Below are 18,150 nucleotides of genomic sequence, written 5' to 3'. Positions count from 1 at the left end.
CACACAGACAGAGAGACAGTGACACGGGTCATCCTTGGATTCCCCAAGAATGCCCCCTTTATTGTGTTCAGGGGCAGATTATATAGAGATAGCCACGCCCCAACCAAATCCACCAGAAACCACGCTCCTGCCATCAAGAACTCCTGAAGGTCTCCTGCTCAGAGCAGCTGTAGGTACTCAGATCAGGGGATTACAAGAAATTCAGGATCTGGGGTCTCATGCTCCCAACATCAGTGTACTGGGGAGTCATGTCCCTTCCCTCCACCCCCTCGTCTTTCAAGGCTCCAGGCCTGCTCTACTGCCATGGCCAGCCTTGAAATCCAAAGGACAATGCCTAGACTCACATCAAGAAGTTAAACCTTTTGAAGTTTTGGCAGCATACTGTAAGGTGGGGTAGTCTCCTCTCCAGTCACAATCAGCCACCTGTCTCTCCCCTCCTGACGCGAACCTCATCTCCAGGTGCGTGCCGGCACCAACAGCTCAGAGAGCTGGAGTATGTCAACCTTCTTTAGTGGTCTCGCTGCCGTTCTGACCTATTTGCCACTCGCCTCTGAGGTTTTTCCTCTCTGCCCCGCTGTGATCTTTACACCAGTCCCTGCGTGCTCACGGGTATTTCGAGGAGCATCTGCTCTAGCAGACATCGCTACTCTGCCCAGGTCCTGTTGGTTCCTCTGGACCATTTCTAAGCATTGCTCTTTGGAAGACTCGCCTCCCACTACTGCCTTTTTCTCGGCTTCACAGAAGCCAGTTTCTTGCTCGACCTAGATTCAGGGTCAAGACAACCCTGAGGCACAACATCTGCTCTCAAGGTCGCACAAAGGGTCAGGACAACACCAGCCTTGGTGGAGCTTTGCCAGAGTCGCACTCTTCCTTCCTTTCCTCTGCATCTCTGTCCCACACAGCCTTAGTGACTGCCCCCTGCAGTCTACCATGCCCACTGTCGACAGTGGGCCTAACAGTCCTGGGATCCAAATCTTTAGCGCTTCCACATTCCTGTGGTGCCTTCAGTCTCAGTTTCCTGAGCTGAAAAATGCAAGAATAATGATACCAATCATCCTGCTTATTTGCAAATTTGAGACAGCAATGTAGACAAGGTTTGAAAACTGTAGAGCAGTTTGGGGCCTTTGGGGCCAAATGACCCTTTCCCAGAGGTCACCTAGGACCATCAAAAACACAGAGATTTACATTATGATTCATAACCATAGCAGAATTACAGTTATAAGTAGCAGTGAAAATAATTTGGTTGGGGTCAGCACAACATGAGAACTCTATTAATGGGTCGCAGAATTAGGAAGGCTGAGAACGGCTGCTGTAAAACAAGCAGGGGTGGCTATGGCTACATGTACAGAATGTCTCTGTAAGCCCTGAAGTGCTATTCTAAAAGTATATAATATCTGTTTGGTCATAGGAATGCCACACACTGCCTCACTAAGGGGTCGACTTTTAGCACTTCTTCCAACTCATATACCCGTAGGAAAATATCAAAATAATGAAATTCTGTCCTTCTGTATCGTAATGGAGCTCATACACAATCGTCTCTTTCTCTACTTGAAGGTTTACACTTTAGGAAATCCAATGCAGGCATCCACAAATCTAAAATGAATGCATTGAGAGGATTTTTAAAAAGCAAAGGTTCATGTTTTCTCATAAAGCTAAGTAACTAGCATGAAGAATCTTCACCAGTTTGGGTCCGATCACCAGCAACACAAAGTTGAAGTGTACCAACAGACAAACAGTAGGGAAGGCACGGGTACCCCTGCTTGTGTAGCCACTGTGCCCAGCTTTTGAACAACACAATTTTGTTTAATGCTTCTGACTGGGACAGGTACCAACATCCCAGGAAGAAAATTCAGGTCTGAAGAAGTTAAATGGCTTATCTAAGACGACACCGGAAGTGGAAAAACTAGGATCTAAGGCCCGGTCTTTCTTTTCTCAAAAATGTGTCCTCTTGGCCAATGAAACAAGCAAACATCCTGGGGACATCCTGGTCCTCTCTCTCACATCCTGGGGCCTGTTGGCCAAGCAAAGTGGGCAGGTAAACTCAAAACAGTAATATCACTCTAGAAACAAAGAACCCTTCCTTCAAAAACAGACGCACACTCCTTCGGTGTATGGCGCCACCACGAGGCCCCAGGATGGGTGAGGTGTGGTGAGTGGCTGGAGAAAGAGAGATGCATCGTTTGGTAAAATTCTAGTCTCTGAGCTAAACGTGCCCACATATAAATAAGAAAGTAGTAAAGGGGTACAAGAAAAACAAAGTTTGGGGCTCTTTGATGTCCAGATGAGAAAGAAGGGAAGAATACCTGGAGACTTGTGCTCAGTGGGTTGAGCCGCCTTTGCTAGAGTACTGCAGAGCTCTTGTCGCAGCTTCTGGGCGAGGCCCGGCAGACCAGAGAAACTGGGTACAAAAAAGGTGAATTTATCCTTGGGACTACTTGCGATCTCCCTGAGCTCAGCTTGAGCTGCGTCTTTGACACCAACTGCATATACCAGGATTCCTGCCCTCCTGAGAGCTTCGGCAGGTTGGTGGATGTTATCCTCAGCTGGGCCACTGCTCATCACCAGGGCCATCTGAGGCACTCCTTGGCTTGCCCGGCTCCCAGCTCCTTCCTGGAAGTGATGCTCTAGAATGAACTGCAAGGACCGGCCCATCTTGTTGCCTCCAGGCTTAAAGTGAAGAAGTCGCTGGATGTGTCTCAACACGTCACCTTTGCGGTGGTAGGTGGAAAGCAGGAATTCAGAAGCAGGTGTATCGCTGTACTGGGCCAGACTCACACGGATGGTTTCTCTGCCGACATGGAAACTGTTTGCCAAGACATACAAGAAGTTCCGCACGCTGCGGGCTTGCTGGGGGTCGACGCTGGTGTGCACCAAAAGCACAATATCCCCCACAGAGGCCTCCCTGCAGGCTTCAAAAGAGAATGACTTTGTGTTAAAAAAAAAAAATCCAAGTGGACTGCCACCAGCCAAGAGCCAGTCTCATTCATAGCCACGTTTCCTCCCCAGAGTGTGCTGGCACAGATGTCAGATGGTAGGCAGCCCAGACACACTGTGATCTCCTTTGTCTGATCCCCGCATGCTCACCAGCCCTCCTTGGTCATCTGCCACCTTCTCATCCCCTCCTCAGACATTTGACCCTTCAGTTAGGTCCCTCCCGCAGGTTCTCCATGACCTCCTGCCCACTTGATAAGAAAACCCACTTTCTACTAGTAGTGTAGAAACACTTAGACTTCTTTCACTGACTGACACATGTATCTCCCTAGCTGCCACAATGGCTCCAGGTAATTACTCACATTTCTGTCTGGGAGAAGAGAAAAGGAAGGGGAGAGAGAGAAGATAGCGTTTACAAGAAAGGGACCCTGTTACTGTTGCTATGGTCATCATCATCATCATCATATTGTACCGTGTGCGCCACAGCGTGCGTGTGGAAGTCAAAGGACAATGTCATAGAGCCAGTTCTCTTGACACCGTCACGTGGGTTCAGAGGATCAAACCCAGGTCATCAGGCAAAGGCCTCTACCCACTGAGCCATCTTACTGACCCAAGGATGGAACTCTTGAACAATAATGAAAGCAATGAAGACACTGATATTCTAGAGCTAGAAATCATTGTAACCAGGGGAACATAGCCACTAGTCACATGTGGTCATTTGCTCCTGCAACACAGCTAGTGTGAAGGAGAAACATGACTTTATATTTTACTGCATTTTTATACTCAAAATAGTCAAATAGTCACAAGAGACTAAAAACAGGCTACTCAAATAGATACAGGCAGTTAGTAGCCACTGTATTGGACAACACATGTATAAAATAACACATCTCATTCACCCAAGGGTGGCAGCACCACTGTGGAATGGTCCCACCCACATCAGCTATCAGTCAAGAAAATGTACCACAGGCTTGCCCGTTGGTCAGTCTGGTAAGGACATTTTCTCAACGGAGATTCCCTCATCCAAAATGACCGTAGCCTGGGTCAAGTTGACATACAACTTATCAGCATAGCACCCCACAGACGTTCCTTCAAAGAGCTAGACAGTTCTTCCAACATCCAACCCATAAAAGTTTAATTATGAGTCCATGCTTTCGAAAGGAAAAACCCTATCCAGGCATAAACAGAGAAGGGCTGGGGGAAACGTGGTAAAAACCCAGGGACATCAAATCCCTGTGTCCATTTTGGAATCCTGGGACCTGCCTTGCAGAAGTCTCCCTGACCATGGTCAGAAAGCCAAGTGGAGTCTGACTTTAGGAAAGGAAGACAGGTAACACAGGATTTGTTGCTCTTGGGCTCCTCCACTGGGAAGAGAGAATTCCATCACTAGTCCAGAATTGCCTCATTGGTTTCTGCCCTTGTGATGGCTAATGTTGGTTGTCAACCTGACTACATCTGGAACCAACTAAAACCATGAATCTGGGCATGCCTATGAAGGGATTTTCTTGATTGGATCATTTGAGGTGGGAAGACCCAGCCTAAATCTGTGCCGTGCCTTCTGGTGGCAGCCCACATGAAAGACTGTGGAAGAAGAGGAGAATTATATGTTTGTCATATTTATATTTAGGATAATTAGGTTTTTTAGATACATGGAGATTATGTTTAGTATAGATAATATAACCTTCAACCTCTTCGAAGAGGTGTAGAAAATGGCCTTTAATCTAACCTAGAATTCCGTGCCAACGAGACACAATCACTCCTGGCAACACCGCTCTATTCCCGAGAGAACGTTGAGCACCAAAGACACTCTACTGAGAGCTTGTCTTCTTCTTGGCACAACTGGCCTTTGGGCAAAAGAAAAGCCCATACCTCAACTACTGACAAAGATACAAAATATCCATAAGTAGATAAAACAGGATTGTCTTATCTTGCCAAGACAGGGTAGGATAGTTCTAAGAAAGTTCCTTGCCTTTAATAATGGTATGTCAGTTATATTAGGCCTTAGCCAAAATTGGTTGACTCAACATTACAAACGAGACTTTGGGTAATTGCCCAGATAGTCAGTTGTCTCTGTCTATTGTTGCACATTTTGGAAATTTCTCGTTTGTTTTTCCTGGTTGCTTAAGTAATAATACTTCCCTTCTCAGATCTTTGACGGAGTTGAAGATTAGATAATTATAGTTACTTTCTACATTATTTAGACTCCTTGAGATAGAATGTTTAGTAAAACTTTTGTTATATGTTTCTTGCTCAATATTGTTTGTTATTTGTAATTTTATATTTATTATTTGTTCCTATTGTATATAGTTGTATTTTGGTTTGGCTCTGTCTTATTTAGACAAAAGGGGGAGATGTAGAGGAAGCCCAGCCAATCACCTTGCTTGAAGGGTGGGGTCCCCTGAGGTTATTTTTTACTTATAAAGATTGTGGGCATGCTCCCCGCGTTCCCTTCTGCTTTCCTGTTCTCTGCGGGAACCTCGGTTTTATAAGTCCTTTCCTTATTAAAGCTGAATATTCTATAATAATTTTTGTCTGCTGTTCATTTAAGCCGTAACATTGGCTTTTTGCCTGCTTGCCCTCACTCTTACTGGCAAGTTCATCTGTCCTGTTGCTGAGCCATCCCTCCCTGATACTTAGAATCTTCTTTCAGAATTCCAGTGTAGACCAAAGACCAGCAGCTCTCTCAGAATCTCCAGGACTCCACCACCGGATTGGAACTGCCAAATCATCCAGTCTCGTGGACTGAACAACTTCCATATTCTTGGCCTTTCCATAAGGAGACAGCATTGTTGGACTACTGGGACCACAGCCTGTAAGCCACTCTCCCACATCCCATATATATTTTATGTACACATTCATATTCATTCTATCAGTTGTTCCTTTAGAGAACACTGACTAATATACACCTCTCACAGGAGCAAACACAGCCATAAAGCTTTCCCTGGTCCTCCCAAGCTGAAGGAACCACCCCCATCTTTTCCAGCAAGTATTGGTTCTACCATGAGACACCACAGAGGTACCTCCCGCTTTCATGGTACTGTCTCCGTCAGTTCTTTGTAGTTTTGGAAAGCATTTGAAACATGACGAGACTTGCCATCACAGCTCTGCTCACAGGAAAGGAAAGACGGAGAGCTTCAGAGTTTTCTACCAACAAATATGGTGGTCTGTACAACTGCATTTGAGTATTTAAACCTCAGTGGTGTCTCAGTGGGGCTTCAGATCACTCAAAAATGCTCCCTTGACAAGACTTTCATCTTGAAAAGTTTATACAGTCTATTAAAATGACTGACAATGGGCTGGGTAGATGACACACACATGTGAACAAGCACCCAAAAGCACACATGAACACACCTATACGTATACCATGTGAACATATCCATATGTATATATACTACATACATATAAAAACTACAAAACAATTGCAGAGGTGTCACTGGTATCAGACATAAGTGCCCACCTCATGATGACAATTACCCTCAGAACAGCTCTGTCGTGGAGACAAAACAGACCACACAACTCTTGCAAAGTCCTATAACACAAGCTTCTTAGACTCCGGCAATCCATTCAGATGCATGACGCTTTCAACATACCTATTTGTCTTACCATTTGGGGTTAGGTATTTTTTAAAAATCAAGTATCCATCCCTCACTAAGAGCTTCCAGATTCCAATCAAGGGATCTATTCCGCTTTATTAATTATGATGTTCCTGTCGCTTTTCCGTTAAAGATTGTCACTATTACCAGGTCCCTGGCAAACAAGCATTCGGAGTTTAAGAATTTCATATATTACCAATCCTTTGTGATTTAATGCAGTCCAAACTAGCTGCAAGGGAGATGATCAGCCAAAATGTCTTCCAAGTCCCCATGCTAGATGTGATCCTAGAAAGAAAAAGAAAGAAACCTTGTGATAAAAAATTATGTCCTCATTGAAAGTGATACATTGTATCACATTGTCTGAAAGTTATACTTCGGCAATGTTGAAAAAAATTGGAAGACAGGTTCTCATGTAGCTGGGCATGTAGCCTGTAACCCCATTCCCACCAGAGGGGAGGGGAAGAAGACAGCAAGTGTCAGGTTCAAGGAGAGACCTTCTCTCAAAAAAAAAAAAAAAGTGAAGGGCCAGCAAGATAACTCAGTGGGTAAAGCTACTTTCTCCCAAATATAACAACTGAGTTCAATCCCTGAAACTCACATTATAGAAAGAGAAAACCAACACTTGCCAGTTGTCCTCTGACCCCTCAGGTGTACATAGCACATGAGTGTGCACACACACAAATAAATAATAAACACATGCACAGTAAATAAGTGAAATAACATGAAGACGTGACTGAGGAAGACGTCCTGACACTGACCTCCAGCCTCTGAACATGCCTATGTAGGTGAGCTCACCCACCCACACATACAAGACACACTCATGCACATAAAATGATGATAATTAATAATAATAATAACCTTGCCACAGTGCTTCAACTGTGTAAGGAAAGTGTCCCACTAGTCTGACTTGAGGAAAATTCTGTAAACACTAAGAGTACACCTCAGACTTGTGTTGACATCTGTGCAGATGTGGCTTATGGGCGGGGGAAGCATATGGGGGTTGGAGGTAGAACTCCCACTTCACACACTGAATTCATTTAGTGGAACATAAACATCTCTGGGCGATTTTGCTTGTATTTTTATACAAGAGTTAGATGACCCGATAAACATTTGCAGCATCCAGAAACAGTCCAATATCTTAGAACACATCTGCCTGGTAAGATCATCTCATCCTGAGCATATCTTATTTTCCCCTGGAAGGAACATAAAATAACCTCTTCCCCCTGAACCTGAGCCTATTTCCAGAGGCATCCATGAAAATTATCGAGTCTGAGTCCATTTTTTCTTTTACTGTAAGGACGTTGTAGTGATCACATTGAGTGAGGCTCCACGTGGCGCAGGAGACATCCCATCTCTATGTTCTTGGCCATCAGTCTCCCAGAACTCTGGAGATGGGTTGTTTGAGTCTAAAAACACTAAACAGTGCATCTTGGGCAAATTGTATCATTTCTCTGTACCTTAGTTTCCCCAATAGCACCTGCCTCATAGTGCTGTGATCAAAACTGAATGAATCCGTCCTTGTAAAACATTTATCCATAAAAATGGCAAGAAAAAGTAAGCCAGAATAAATTCATGTATGGTCCTCACAGTTACAATAACATACGACATTTCAGCCAGGAGCGGTTACACATGCCTATAATCCCAGCACTCAGGAGGTCAGGGCAGAAGGAGCAGAATTCCAGGCCAGCCTGGGATAACAGCAAGACCTTGTCTTAAAATAAGTAAATAAATAGCCATGTGTTGTTAAGGCAGAAAGATAGCCACAAGTTCAAGCACAGCGTGGGCTATATATAGTGAATTCCAGGACAGCCTGGGCTATGGACTGAGATCCTGTGGAAGGAAGAAGGGAGAAAAGGAAGGAGAGAGAAAGAGAGGGAGGGAGGGAAGGAGGAAGGAAAGGAGGGAGGGGGGAAGAAAGGAAGAGAGGGAGGAAAGGAGGGAGGAAAGGGTGAAATAAAAGGTTGTATTTCAATATTGTTTAATTCAGGGGCTAAAAAAATTACATGTAAGATAAAACCTCCCAAGAAGGCATCTACACTTTCATATTGCATTATGTCCACCTTATTATAATTAATACAATTAGTCAAAAATGTATTTACTATTGCAAATAAAATCTAGTGGGAAAGTCAAACATTTATAAACACTTGACAGCTGTGCATACATGCGATAAATATACATTAATGACTTGATGTTTACATCATATATACTACTTCAGGAAGCTGTTTAAGTCTGAGGGTTTGCATTTAAACATGCAGGGCCCACCATGGAAGCAAGACATAAAACCACTGGATGAAGTATGATTAGGTGGGGAAACCAGGGGATATAAAGTCCAGTAACTAATGGTGCTGCAACAGAGAAAGACTTCTCTCAAATCATGTTGAACAAATAACTCACCTGAACTTTATCCAGTGCTGTGTACCTGGACAAGACTGAGTCTCTTGGGAGCTGGAGACAGGGCATAGCGGTTAAGAGCATTGGCTGCTCTGTTTACAACTCAGGGTTCTGAACCCAGAGCCTTGCACATTCGATCAGTACTCTACCATTGAGCTACACCCCAGCCTGACAGCAACCAATTTTGAGAAAGTTAAAATTAAACCAACTGATTTAATTAAATCAAACAAATAAATTAAATACACAGAATGAAATGCTTCTCTATTAATATATAAACTAGTAATTAGTTTCCCTACCCACTGAGCTTCATCCTTAATAAAAATCTATTTTTTAAAATTCTCTCATTCAAAGAATTGCTTTGTTGGGCTGGTAGAGATGGCTTAGTGGTTAAGAGCACTTGCTGCTCTTACAAGGGGGCCTGAGTTCAGTTCTCAGCACCCACATAGAGTGGCTTATAATCACCTGTACTCCAGTTCTAGGGGATCCGATGCCTTTGATCTCCACAGGTGCCTACAATCACATGTACATACATACATACATACATACATACACACACACACAGAGAGAGAGAGAAAGAAAGAGAGAGAGAGAGAGAGAGAGAGAGAGATTATCAAAATGTTTTTAATTTTGCAACCACCACAGGAACAAATGACTCCAGAGGACACCTCAAGACCATTGGATAAAATTTTGTTAAAAAACAAGATAATTACTGCGGTGGTTTGAATAAGATGCCCCTGCGAGTCTTGGACATTTGAATACATGGTTCCTGGCTGATGGCTCTATGAGGAGGACTGGGAGATGTAGCCTAGCTGGAGAGGAATTGTGCCACTGGGTGCAGGCTTTGAGGGCTCAAAGGACTGGCACCATTCCCAGTGTGTTCTGCCTATTGGTGGATCCACATGTGAGCTCCCAGCTGTCCTTGCCACCATGCCTTTGCTCTGCCACCATGAACTTTAACCCTCTAAAACCAGAAGCCCAATTAAATGCTTTCTTGTCCAAGTTGTCTTGTTGTTTGGCACAGCAATAGAAAAGTAACTAAGACAGCAACACAGTCTCAAAGTATCTCTTTTAAATATTATCTACAAGTTACAAAGGACACAACAAATAGCCTTTCTAATGGAGAAAGCTGACAGGCATGACAACCAAATGGTCACAATTAACATCAACAAACCAGGATGAGGCAACAATGTGCATCTCCTGGAACCGTGCATGAGAAACCTCACCATCCCTCCTTATATTTCCTTCCACTCCAAAATCTCATCACAGGGAGATAATCACAAAAACCACAATTTAAGGGCAGTCTGAAAACTAATTGCCTGTGTCCCTCGAAGATATTCTGAAAGACTGAAAGAGCTAAGTAAACAGCCAAAATGTGTGTGAAGATAGACTGTGGTGATAGAATAGCAGGCAAACTAGCCCATACAAACGTGCACAGTTAATTTAACGTATTTTCCCATGCTCTTTCTCTCTACCCTTTATTCTCTGACACTGGCGTTCTCTCCTCACGCTCATGGGGTTAGGATGAACACTGGATCAGGAACTTTCTTATAGCGTGGTCTTGCAGTGCTACACATCTGGACTGTGAGCTCCAGAAAGCAAACGACTGGGAGCTGTGAAGATGATCTTCCGCACACATCATATTAGATCCCAAATGGTATGTTTGGCAGTAAGAACTAACCTAAAGTTCAGCCTAAAGCGATTGCATAAACACTAACATTAGCTTCCTGTGCCCATTCCTAAATCTTGGCTTAGACATAAATACAACTTTGTTGTAAAATATTTGAGGGAAGCTGTGTCAAACATTTCAATGACAATTAATGGCTCTTTAGACTCCAAAAACAACAATATGTAGAGCTTGGAGCTTTCCGTCAGCAAGTGGTGAGGAGAGAAGGCTAGCATGGCTCTCTGTGGAGCAATAAGTGCATGCTGACTCTCACCATGCACCAAGCACCCATGGTAATCCAAAGACTGGCACACAACCAGTGAAGAGTTTAAACTTTTGGAATGGGATGGCAACTTGGCTGCAGGGCTATTTTTAATCAGCCTGGGTCTTCTCCACATGCTGACTTATCTAATTCATTGTGATACCTGGTTCAGACATCAGCTGGGCCATCTGCTGAAAGTGACATCAGTACAAGGACCAACTAGAGGTGTCTCAGGCTCACCTCCACAGAGAAAAGTGACCAGAACAAGGAATAAACACCTCTGTTTTGGTCAGAGTGTCTAAGGTGTCATACCGTGGTGATACAAGGAGTGGAAGAAGCCCTGTAGAACACAGACGTTCAAGATGGCCAGTCAGAGATGGAAGGAAACACCCCATTTCTGATCCCTGATTTCCTAGTCAAGATCAGCTTAACCAGCACATGGCTTACACATCACCCCTTCGGGGAAAGTAAGGAATCTCACAGTGGCCCTAAGCACTGCCCAGACATCTGAGGTCTTTGCTGCTGGGGAACACTGCAATCCACACCGGGCTTCAGCAGCTCGGGAAGCAGCCTAGAGGCCGCATAACTGCACTACTCCAGGAAAGGAGCCTACATTGTATTCTGCTATCCATCTATGGCCCAAGCTGCTACAGTGTGTGTCGCCTTGAAGTTGAAGTTACTGCTAGGATGAATCCTGGCCCAGAGGATGATTAGTTACTGCATCTCTGTCACTGAGGTCACCACAATCAGTATGGTCATCATTGCACCATGCTCACACATAATGTATCCCCAAGTCAACCTACTCCCTGGGGACAAGTTGTTGTATCTCTCTCCACCAGTTGGTATTGGCCCCTGCTCTTGACTACCCAAATCCTAAGCCTGTAAGATGGCTATGGTGGTACATACCTATTACTCCAGCACTTGAAAAAGCAAAAAGTTCAAGGCCAGCTTTGGCTACATAACAAATTTTAAGCCAGCCTGGGCTTATCTGAGACCAGAAAGGGGATGGAGGGGGGAAGGGGAGAGGACTTGGGTGTAAAACAACCTCATCCTCCCAGTGCCAGACCAGCCTAGTGTGCTGCTACTGATGATGATGATGATGATGATGATGATGATGATGAAGAAGAAGAAGAAGAAGAAGAAGAAGAAGAAGAAGAAGAAGAAGAAGAAGAAGAAGAAGGTGGTGATGATGATGATATACACAGGCAGGGGAGCAGCTGAAATCCCAGAACCCAAGTTTCCTCCGGAAATGAAGGGAAGTAAAGCGCAGTAAGAACTGCGTAGAGCTAGCCCATGATTTCTATTCCAGTGACAGTCCTGCCACATTCCAGTTTTACGTCTTCCTGCACATCTCTGGAATAGTCTACACCTCAGCTCTGTCAGCCATAAAGTTAGAGTGTGTGCTTCTTTGCCAGCACCATTCAACAGAGTGAGTGCGGAGACAACGAACCTGTGGAGGAGGACAGATCTGTGGAGAGCTGTGAAATTAGAGATGTCTGTCTCCTTTGAGTGACAATCTACAAAACAGGACCCCAAGCTGAGTCCTTTCTCATTGGTGGAACAAAACATCAGTATTTTTTAACCAAAGAAAAATGCTTCCTTTGTATCAAAGACCTGACCACATCTTTGACTTGGTAAATCCAGGAAATAGCCATGTTTTGATGAACATGAGATTTCAGATTCTAACAGACTTTCTATGGCAGTGGGAGAGAGAGCCTCCCTACATCAAAATGGTGCAGACGTGGGGATGTGACACCCCCCAGGAGACCACGGTCACCGCAAGGAAACAAACTCTTCAGAACTAGCTGCCTATGTCTTTTTCAATGACTTTCATTTTTATCTCAAGGATCTGAGCTTAAAGGAACTCAGTGACATTGAACTGCTTCTGCATCATTTTTGATATCTTAAATAACTTTAAATGGAATTGGAAAAGCACACAATAACACAAACCTATCTGATGCTGAAAAGGATCCGCTATTTCATTTTCTATCCTAAGATTCTCTGGACTACAGACTCCAGGGAGGTGGTAATCACAAGATAACACGTTTGCCCAGTTTGGTTCCGGCTTCGCAGATTCCTAAAGCTTCTGTATTCCTTCCTCTCGCTGGAATCCTCAGGACTCACACCCATGTATGTGAACACACCCGGCAGGCTCCTAAGCATTTCCAGAACCCAGATCACAGGTCACTTCTTAACCAAGCCAGGGAGAGTCCCTCGCTCCTCTTGCACTTCGCCTGTGAACCTAGTACACTTATTTCCGTGAAAAACTCAAACGTGTCAAGTTTTCTTTGTTGTTTATACCAGTCAATGTCCATAGCAGTTCTCTCCTGAAACTGTCTCCCCACACCCCATTTTTTTCCTCACTTAACTTCATGACAACTAAGTCAGGCTTAGTGGTGTATGCCTTTAATCCCAGCACTGGGAGGCAGAGGTAAGCAGATCTCTGTGAGTTCAAAGCCAACCTGATCCACAGTGTGAGTTCCAGGACAGGCTCCAAAGCTACAGAGAAACCCTGTCTTAAAGTCTTTAAATAAATAAATAGATAGATAAATAAATAAATAAATAAATAAATAGGCAACTAAAGACTTTTACTTGAACAGACACAAAGCCCTGTACTTAGCACACACTCCTCTCCCATGCAGAGGAAATTTTGTTGGCTCTGCCTTTGAAGAGAGCTAACTAGAAGTGGCTCCTCTGTCACCATTTCTACTGCAAACACCTTAGTGCAAGACAATCTCACCTCTCTTGCTTGATGGCTGCAACAACTTTCCTGGGTCCCTGTTCTGACCTGTCTCCTGAAATCTGCTCTCAACACTTGTGAAATGTAAGCCACTTCTTCTCCAAACCTCCCGAGGCTCCCTGTTCTTCCGAGGAAGAGACGAATTAGGCCGCATACTGCTAAGCGATGTGACCTGGCTTTTCTCTCCCATTTCTTTCTCACTGACACTTTTAATTAATCTGGTAGAGGAGGGGGGGGCTTTAGGTGAGGGCAAGTGCGCATGTGTGCATGTGGGGACCAGAGATCAACTTGGAGTATTGTTCCTCAAAAACCATCCTCCTCTGGAGACAGTGTCTCTCACTAGAGCCTGGGGCTTGCCAAAAAAGCTAAGCCAAGCCAGCAAGGCCCTGAGATCCTGCTGTCTCTGTCTCCCAGCACACACGGGACATTTTACCGTGTTCTGGGGACCAAAGCAGGTCCTCATGCTCACCCAGGAAGCACTTCGCCTACAAAGCCATCTCCCCATCACACACTTGCACTTTTTATGCTCCTGACTTGGGTCACATCAGCCAGACACTCCCTGTGGCAGGAGGAGGCTCTGTTTCGAGTGTTCTTCAGCAGGGCTCCATGACCAACGCCTTAACCTCTTTGATGTCTGCACTCAGATGCCACCTTCACAACCACGTTGTTGTCTACAGTTGTTAGCCCTCCTTCCCTGCTCCACTTCCCCTTTGTCACTGTGGTTGTTGAGAGCCATTTTCACACCACACCCCACTCTAGAACACAGCCAAATCCTTCCATTTTCCATGCTGTGCTTTGAATGGGCTGCATAGATTTACTGGCTTACTAGAAAAGGCTTCTCTTTTAAGATAGGATGTTCTACAAAGATTTAAAGGTATCCTTAGGACATCTGGTGTACCCTCACTTGTTCACAACAGATGTGAACCCTATCATTTTCTCATTGATACTTTAATCAAAATTAAATTTTAAAGTCATTTGCATTAAGGATTTAATCATGTCAGGTGTAGTGGCTCATGCCTTTAATCCCAGCATTCATGGGGGCAGAGGCAGGTGAATCTATGTGAGTTCAAGTTCAGCCTGGTCTACAGATCAAGTTTCAGGACACCCAGAACTACACAGAGAGAGACCCTAAAATTATATACGTGTGTGTGTGTGTGTGTGTGTGTGTGTGTGTGTGTGTGTGTGTATCCAGAACCAACTGCACAAAACCAAACAGAATGTGGGCACTGAGTTTAAGAGCCCAGAGAACACTGAAGAGGAGTCAGTCCGCTGTTGCACCCTCTGGCCAAGGCGGACTTGGGAATGTGGTCAGGAAGAGGAACCACAAAGTCAGTAAGGTCCCGAGCTGCTCCTTACACAGAAGGCACAAGATGAACTAGGGATGTTGCAACAAGACAGACTGGTCAGGGCTAAAGCCCCAAGTAGACAAGGGTCATCATTTCAGTTCCTCTTAACTGCGACATGCTGGATTTGCTGCTGCTGCTGAAGAATACAGATGGAATTCCATTCCTCTTGGTCAGTGACACAATAAACAGCTCCAAAGACCTTTCCAGGAAGCCCATCTCTGAGAATCTGAAACCACCCGATGGCACTTTGCGAAAGCAGACTTTCAGAGCTACAGCATTCAGAGGCCAAAATAAAAAATGGCCCCTCTACATTTTGCAGCCCCTGGGGTGATTGCCTGGCTTCTAAAAGTCAATTTTTAAAAAAGGAAAGGAAAGGAAGGAAGGAAGGAAGGAAGGGCAAATAAAATAAAAATAAATAAATTATTAAAAAGAAAATCACTCCAGCCTCTGACTCAGAGTTACCACCGTCTCCCCAGCAGGCTCTGTCAAGGACAGTCGTCTTTCCCCTGAGCTTGTATCTTGACTACACCTGTTGAATCATTAAATTGTCAGGGCTGTTCCCTTCCCTTAGTTCTGCCAGCTAACACCAATCTGCAACTTTTAACTCTCCAAAAGCTTTGTATGGGTGGAATAATCCACAGAGCACACATGAGACCCAGACCAGCTGGGTTCTCCTTTCCACAGGATGGAAAGTTCTGGATGTGTCTCCTACTACTTATCTTCTTGCTCAGTAAAAGTTCAGAGGCTTTCAGGTTCCTCCTTATCAGTTTCAACCTGAGTTACTTTCTCTATTTCTCTAACAAGTTTTCCTTTGGATTCTTCTCTGCCTCTGCCCCTGCCTCGATTTCTCTCTCCTCTCATCCATCTGTGTTCTCACCTGCCGCTTTCTCTCTTGGCCTAGGAAGGAAAGAAAATGCTTTTAGAGGCCAAGCATAGGCGGCATGGTGGTGCCTGGCCTGCAAACCCAGTACTTTGGAGGGAAAGGCAGAGGATCAGGAGGTGTTCAAGGCTAGCCTCTGTTACATACCATGTTTAAGGCCATCCTAGGCTACAATGAGACTCTCCCTCAAAAAAAATCAAAATAAATAAACAATGCTAAGGACTAGAAAAAGAGGAGAGGAAAAGAGAGAGGAGGAGGAGAGAGAATTTGTTAAAACAAATAAAAACAAAGATAGCTACATTAATGATTCCGCAACAGTATCCAGTCAAAACCAATGTAACCTCTTTCAATTTACTCTTACAACTGGGCAATTAGGGTCATGACACAGTGGTAAAGTTTAAATACAAAGCTGTTGTGGTCACGTTTAAAAACAGGATGTCTGTAGATCTTACAAACAACTTGCTTAGGATTTTGTCTGTGTTCATTCATAATAAAAGATACTTTTATGTGGAAAAAATACAACAAAACATATACATCTATATAAACCTGGCCCCTAAGAAAAGCAAATAGCTCTTACCTGAGAAACCCTGGAGTCTTTTCAATTTCTCCTTATCCTCATCACTTCAGATTCTATTTGAGCCTAGGAATTAGTTCCCTGGCACACAAGAAGCCTGAAGGACTCTATGACACAATAGCTTCCCCCGTGTTTAATACTCTCCAGAGACTGGGGGCGGGGTGGAAAGGGGGCTGAGTTTATGGTGATACAGGGCCCGCACTAATGCCTGCCTTATTGTCATTAACCAAAAATGGTAACCTGCCCTGTGAACACTGGCCTGGAGAATGAATATACAAACATGCCAGGGAGGACGTCCTCAAAAAGAAAAATAGTACTAAGGAAATAACACAAATGAAACCAACTCTTTTTTCAATTCTAATTACATTCTGAAGGGAAAAAAACATCTATCACAAGAACCCCTGATTTAATATTTTTACCCTCTTTGAAGTCTCTAAACTATAAGTTTCTTCAAAGCATTCATTTTTGGATCATCCACACACCTGCTTACCCTCTGTCAAAGAGTTCTATACATACTGAGTCTCGACACAATTTATATAACGGGTGGGTAAAGAGAAAAACTGATGAACCAGACAAGGACAAGCAGTGCCTGCATTTCTAAAACTGGGGTAGGAAGTGTCAGCATTCACCTTGAGTGCTCTAAACAAGCCACGACAATCAGGCTAAGGGGCACGTGGAGTGAAAATCTGTGTATCAGTACGTACATGTGTATGCACATGAGTTAGACCAGGAGATTGTCCTTGTTTGATTTCTGCTGCTGTGATAGACACTGCAGTCAACAGCAGCTTGGGGAGGAGGAGGGTTTATTCCGTTTTACAGCTTACAGTTCATCATTAAGGAAATCAGGGCAGGAACTTAGGACCTGGAAGCAGGAAGCGAATCAGAGTCCATGGAGGAACACTGCCTACTGATTTGCTCCATTTGCCTCCTTATACCACTCAGGACCACTTGCCCAGGGAATGCCACCACTCACAGGGGGCTGGGCCCTTCCACATCAAGCTTAAGCAAGAAAATTCCCTATGGATTCACCTACAGGCCAATCTGAAGAAGGCATTTTCTCTTCCCAGACAGATGATGGCACGTTGACAAAAACAGCTAACCAGCACATACCTGCAATAGGAAAAGACCAGCTAACCAGCACATACCTGCTATAGGACAAGACCAGCTAACCAGCACATAACTAACTGCTATAGGACAAGACCAGCTAACCAGCACATACCTGCTATAGGAAAAGACCAGCTAACCAGCACATACCTGCTATAGGAAAAGACCAGCTAACCAGCACATACCTGCTATAGGACAAGACCAGCTAACCAGCACATAACTAACTGCTATAGGACAAGACCAGCTAACCAGCACATACCTGCTATAGGACAAGACCAGCTAACCAGCACATACCTGCTATAGGACAAGACCAGCTAACCAGCACATACCTGCTATAGGAAAAGACCAGCTAACCAGCACATACTTGCTATAGGAAAAGACCAGCTAACCAGCACATACCTGCTATAGGACAAGACCAGCTAACCAGCACATAACTAACTGCTATAGGACAAGACCAGCTAACCAGCACATACCTGCTATAGGAAAAGACCAGCTAACCAGCACATACCTGCTATAGGAAAAGACCAGCTAACCAGCACATACCTGCTATAGGACAAGACCAGCTAACCAGCACATACCTGCTATAGGACAAGACCAGCTAACCAGCACATAACTAACTGCTATAGGACAAGACCAGCTAACCAGCACATACCTGCTATAGGAAAAGAC

General features: G+C 44.4%; 1 protein-coding gene across 1 annotated transcript in view; it reads right to left on the bottom strand.

Moving 5' to 3' along the window:
- The window catches only part of LOC121464389 (collagen alpha-4(VI) chain-like), a 101,294-nt gene extending 84,834 nt beyond the window's left edge, over positions 1-16,460 (bottom strand). Inside the window, exons 1-3 of the mRNA XM_041677318.1 lie at positions 16,381-16,460; positions 6,718-6,806; positions 2,304-2,909 (exon numbers count right to left, since the gene is read on the bottom strand). Coding sequence (XP_041533252.1) covers positions 2,304-2,909; positions 6,718-6,793 — 682 coding nt within the window. The 5' untranslated portion in view covers positions 6,794-6,806; positions 16,381-16,460. The remainder of the gene's footprint in view (positions 1-2,303; positions 2,910-6,717; positions 6,807-16,380) is intronic.
- Positions 16,461-18,150: the final 1,690 nt, after the last annotated feature.

This window comes from Microtus oregoni, unplaced genomic scaffold (genome assembly GCF_018167655.1).
Source record: "Microtus oregoni isolate MIOR12 unplaced genomic scaffold, Mior012 000028F_ref0000031, whole genome shotgun sequence".
NCBI classification, from domain to species: Eukaryota; Metazoa; Chordata; class Mammalia; order Rodentia; family Cricetidae; genus Microtus; species Microtus oregoni.
Note: the sequence above shows the minus strand (reverse complement) of the source record. Positions and strands in the feature narration are given on the sequence as shown.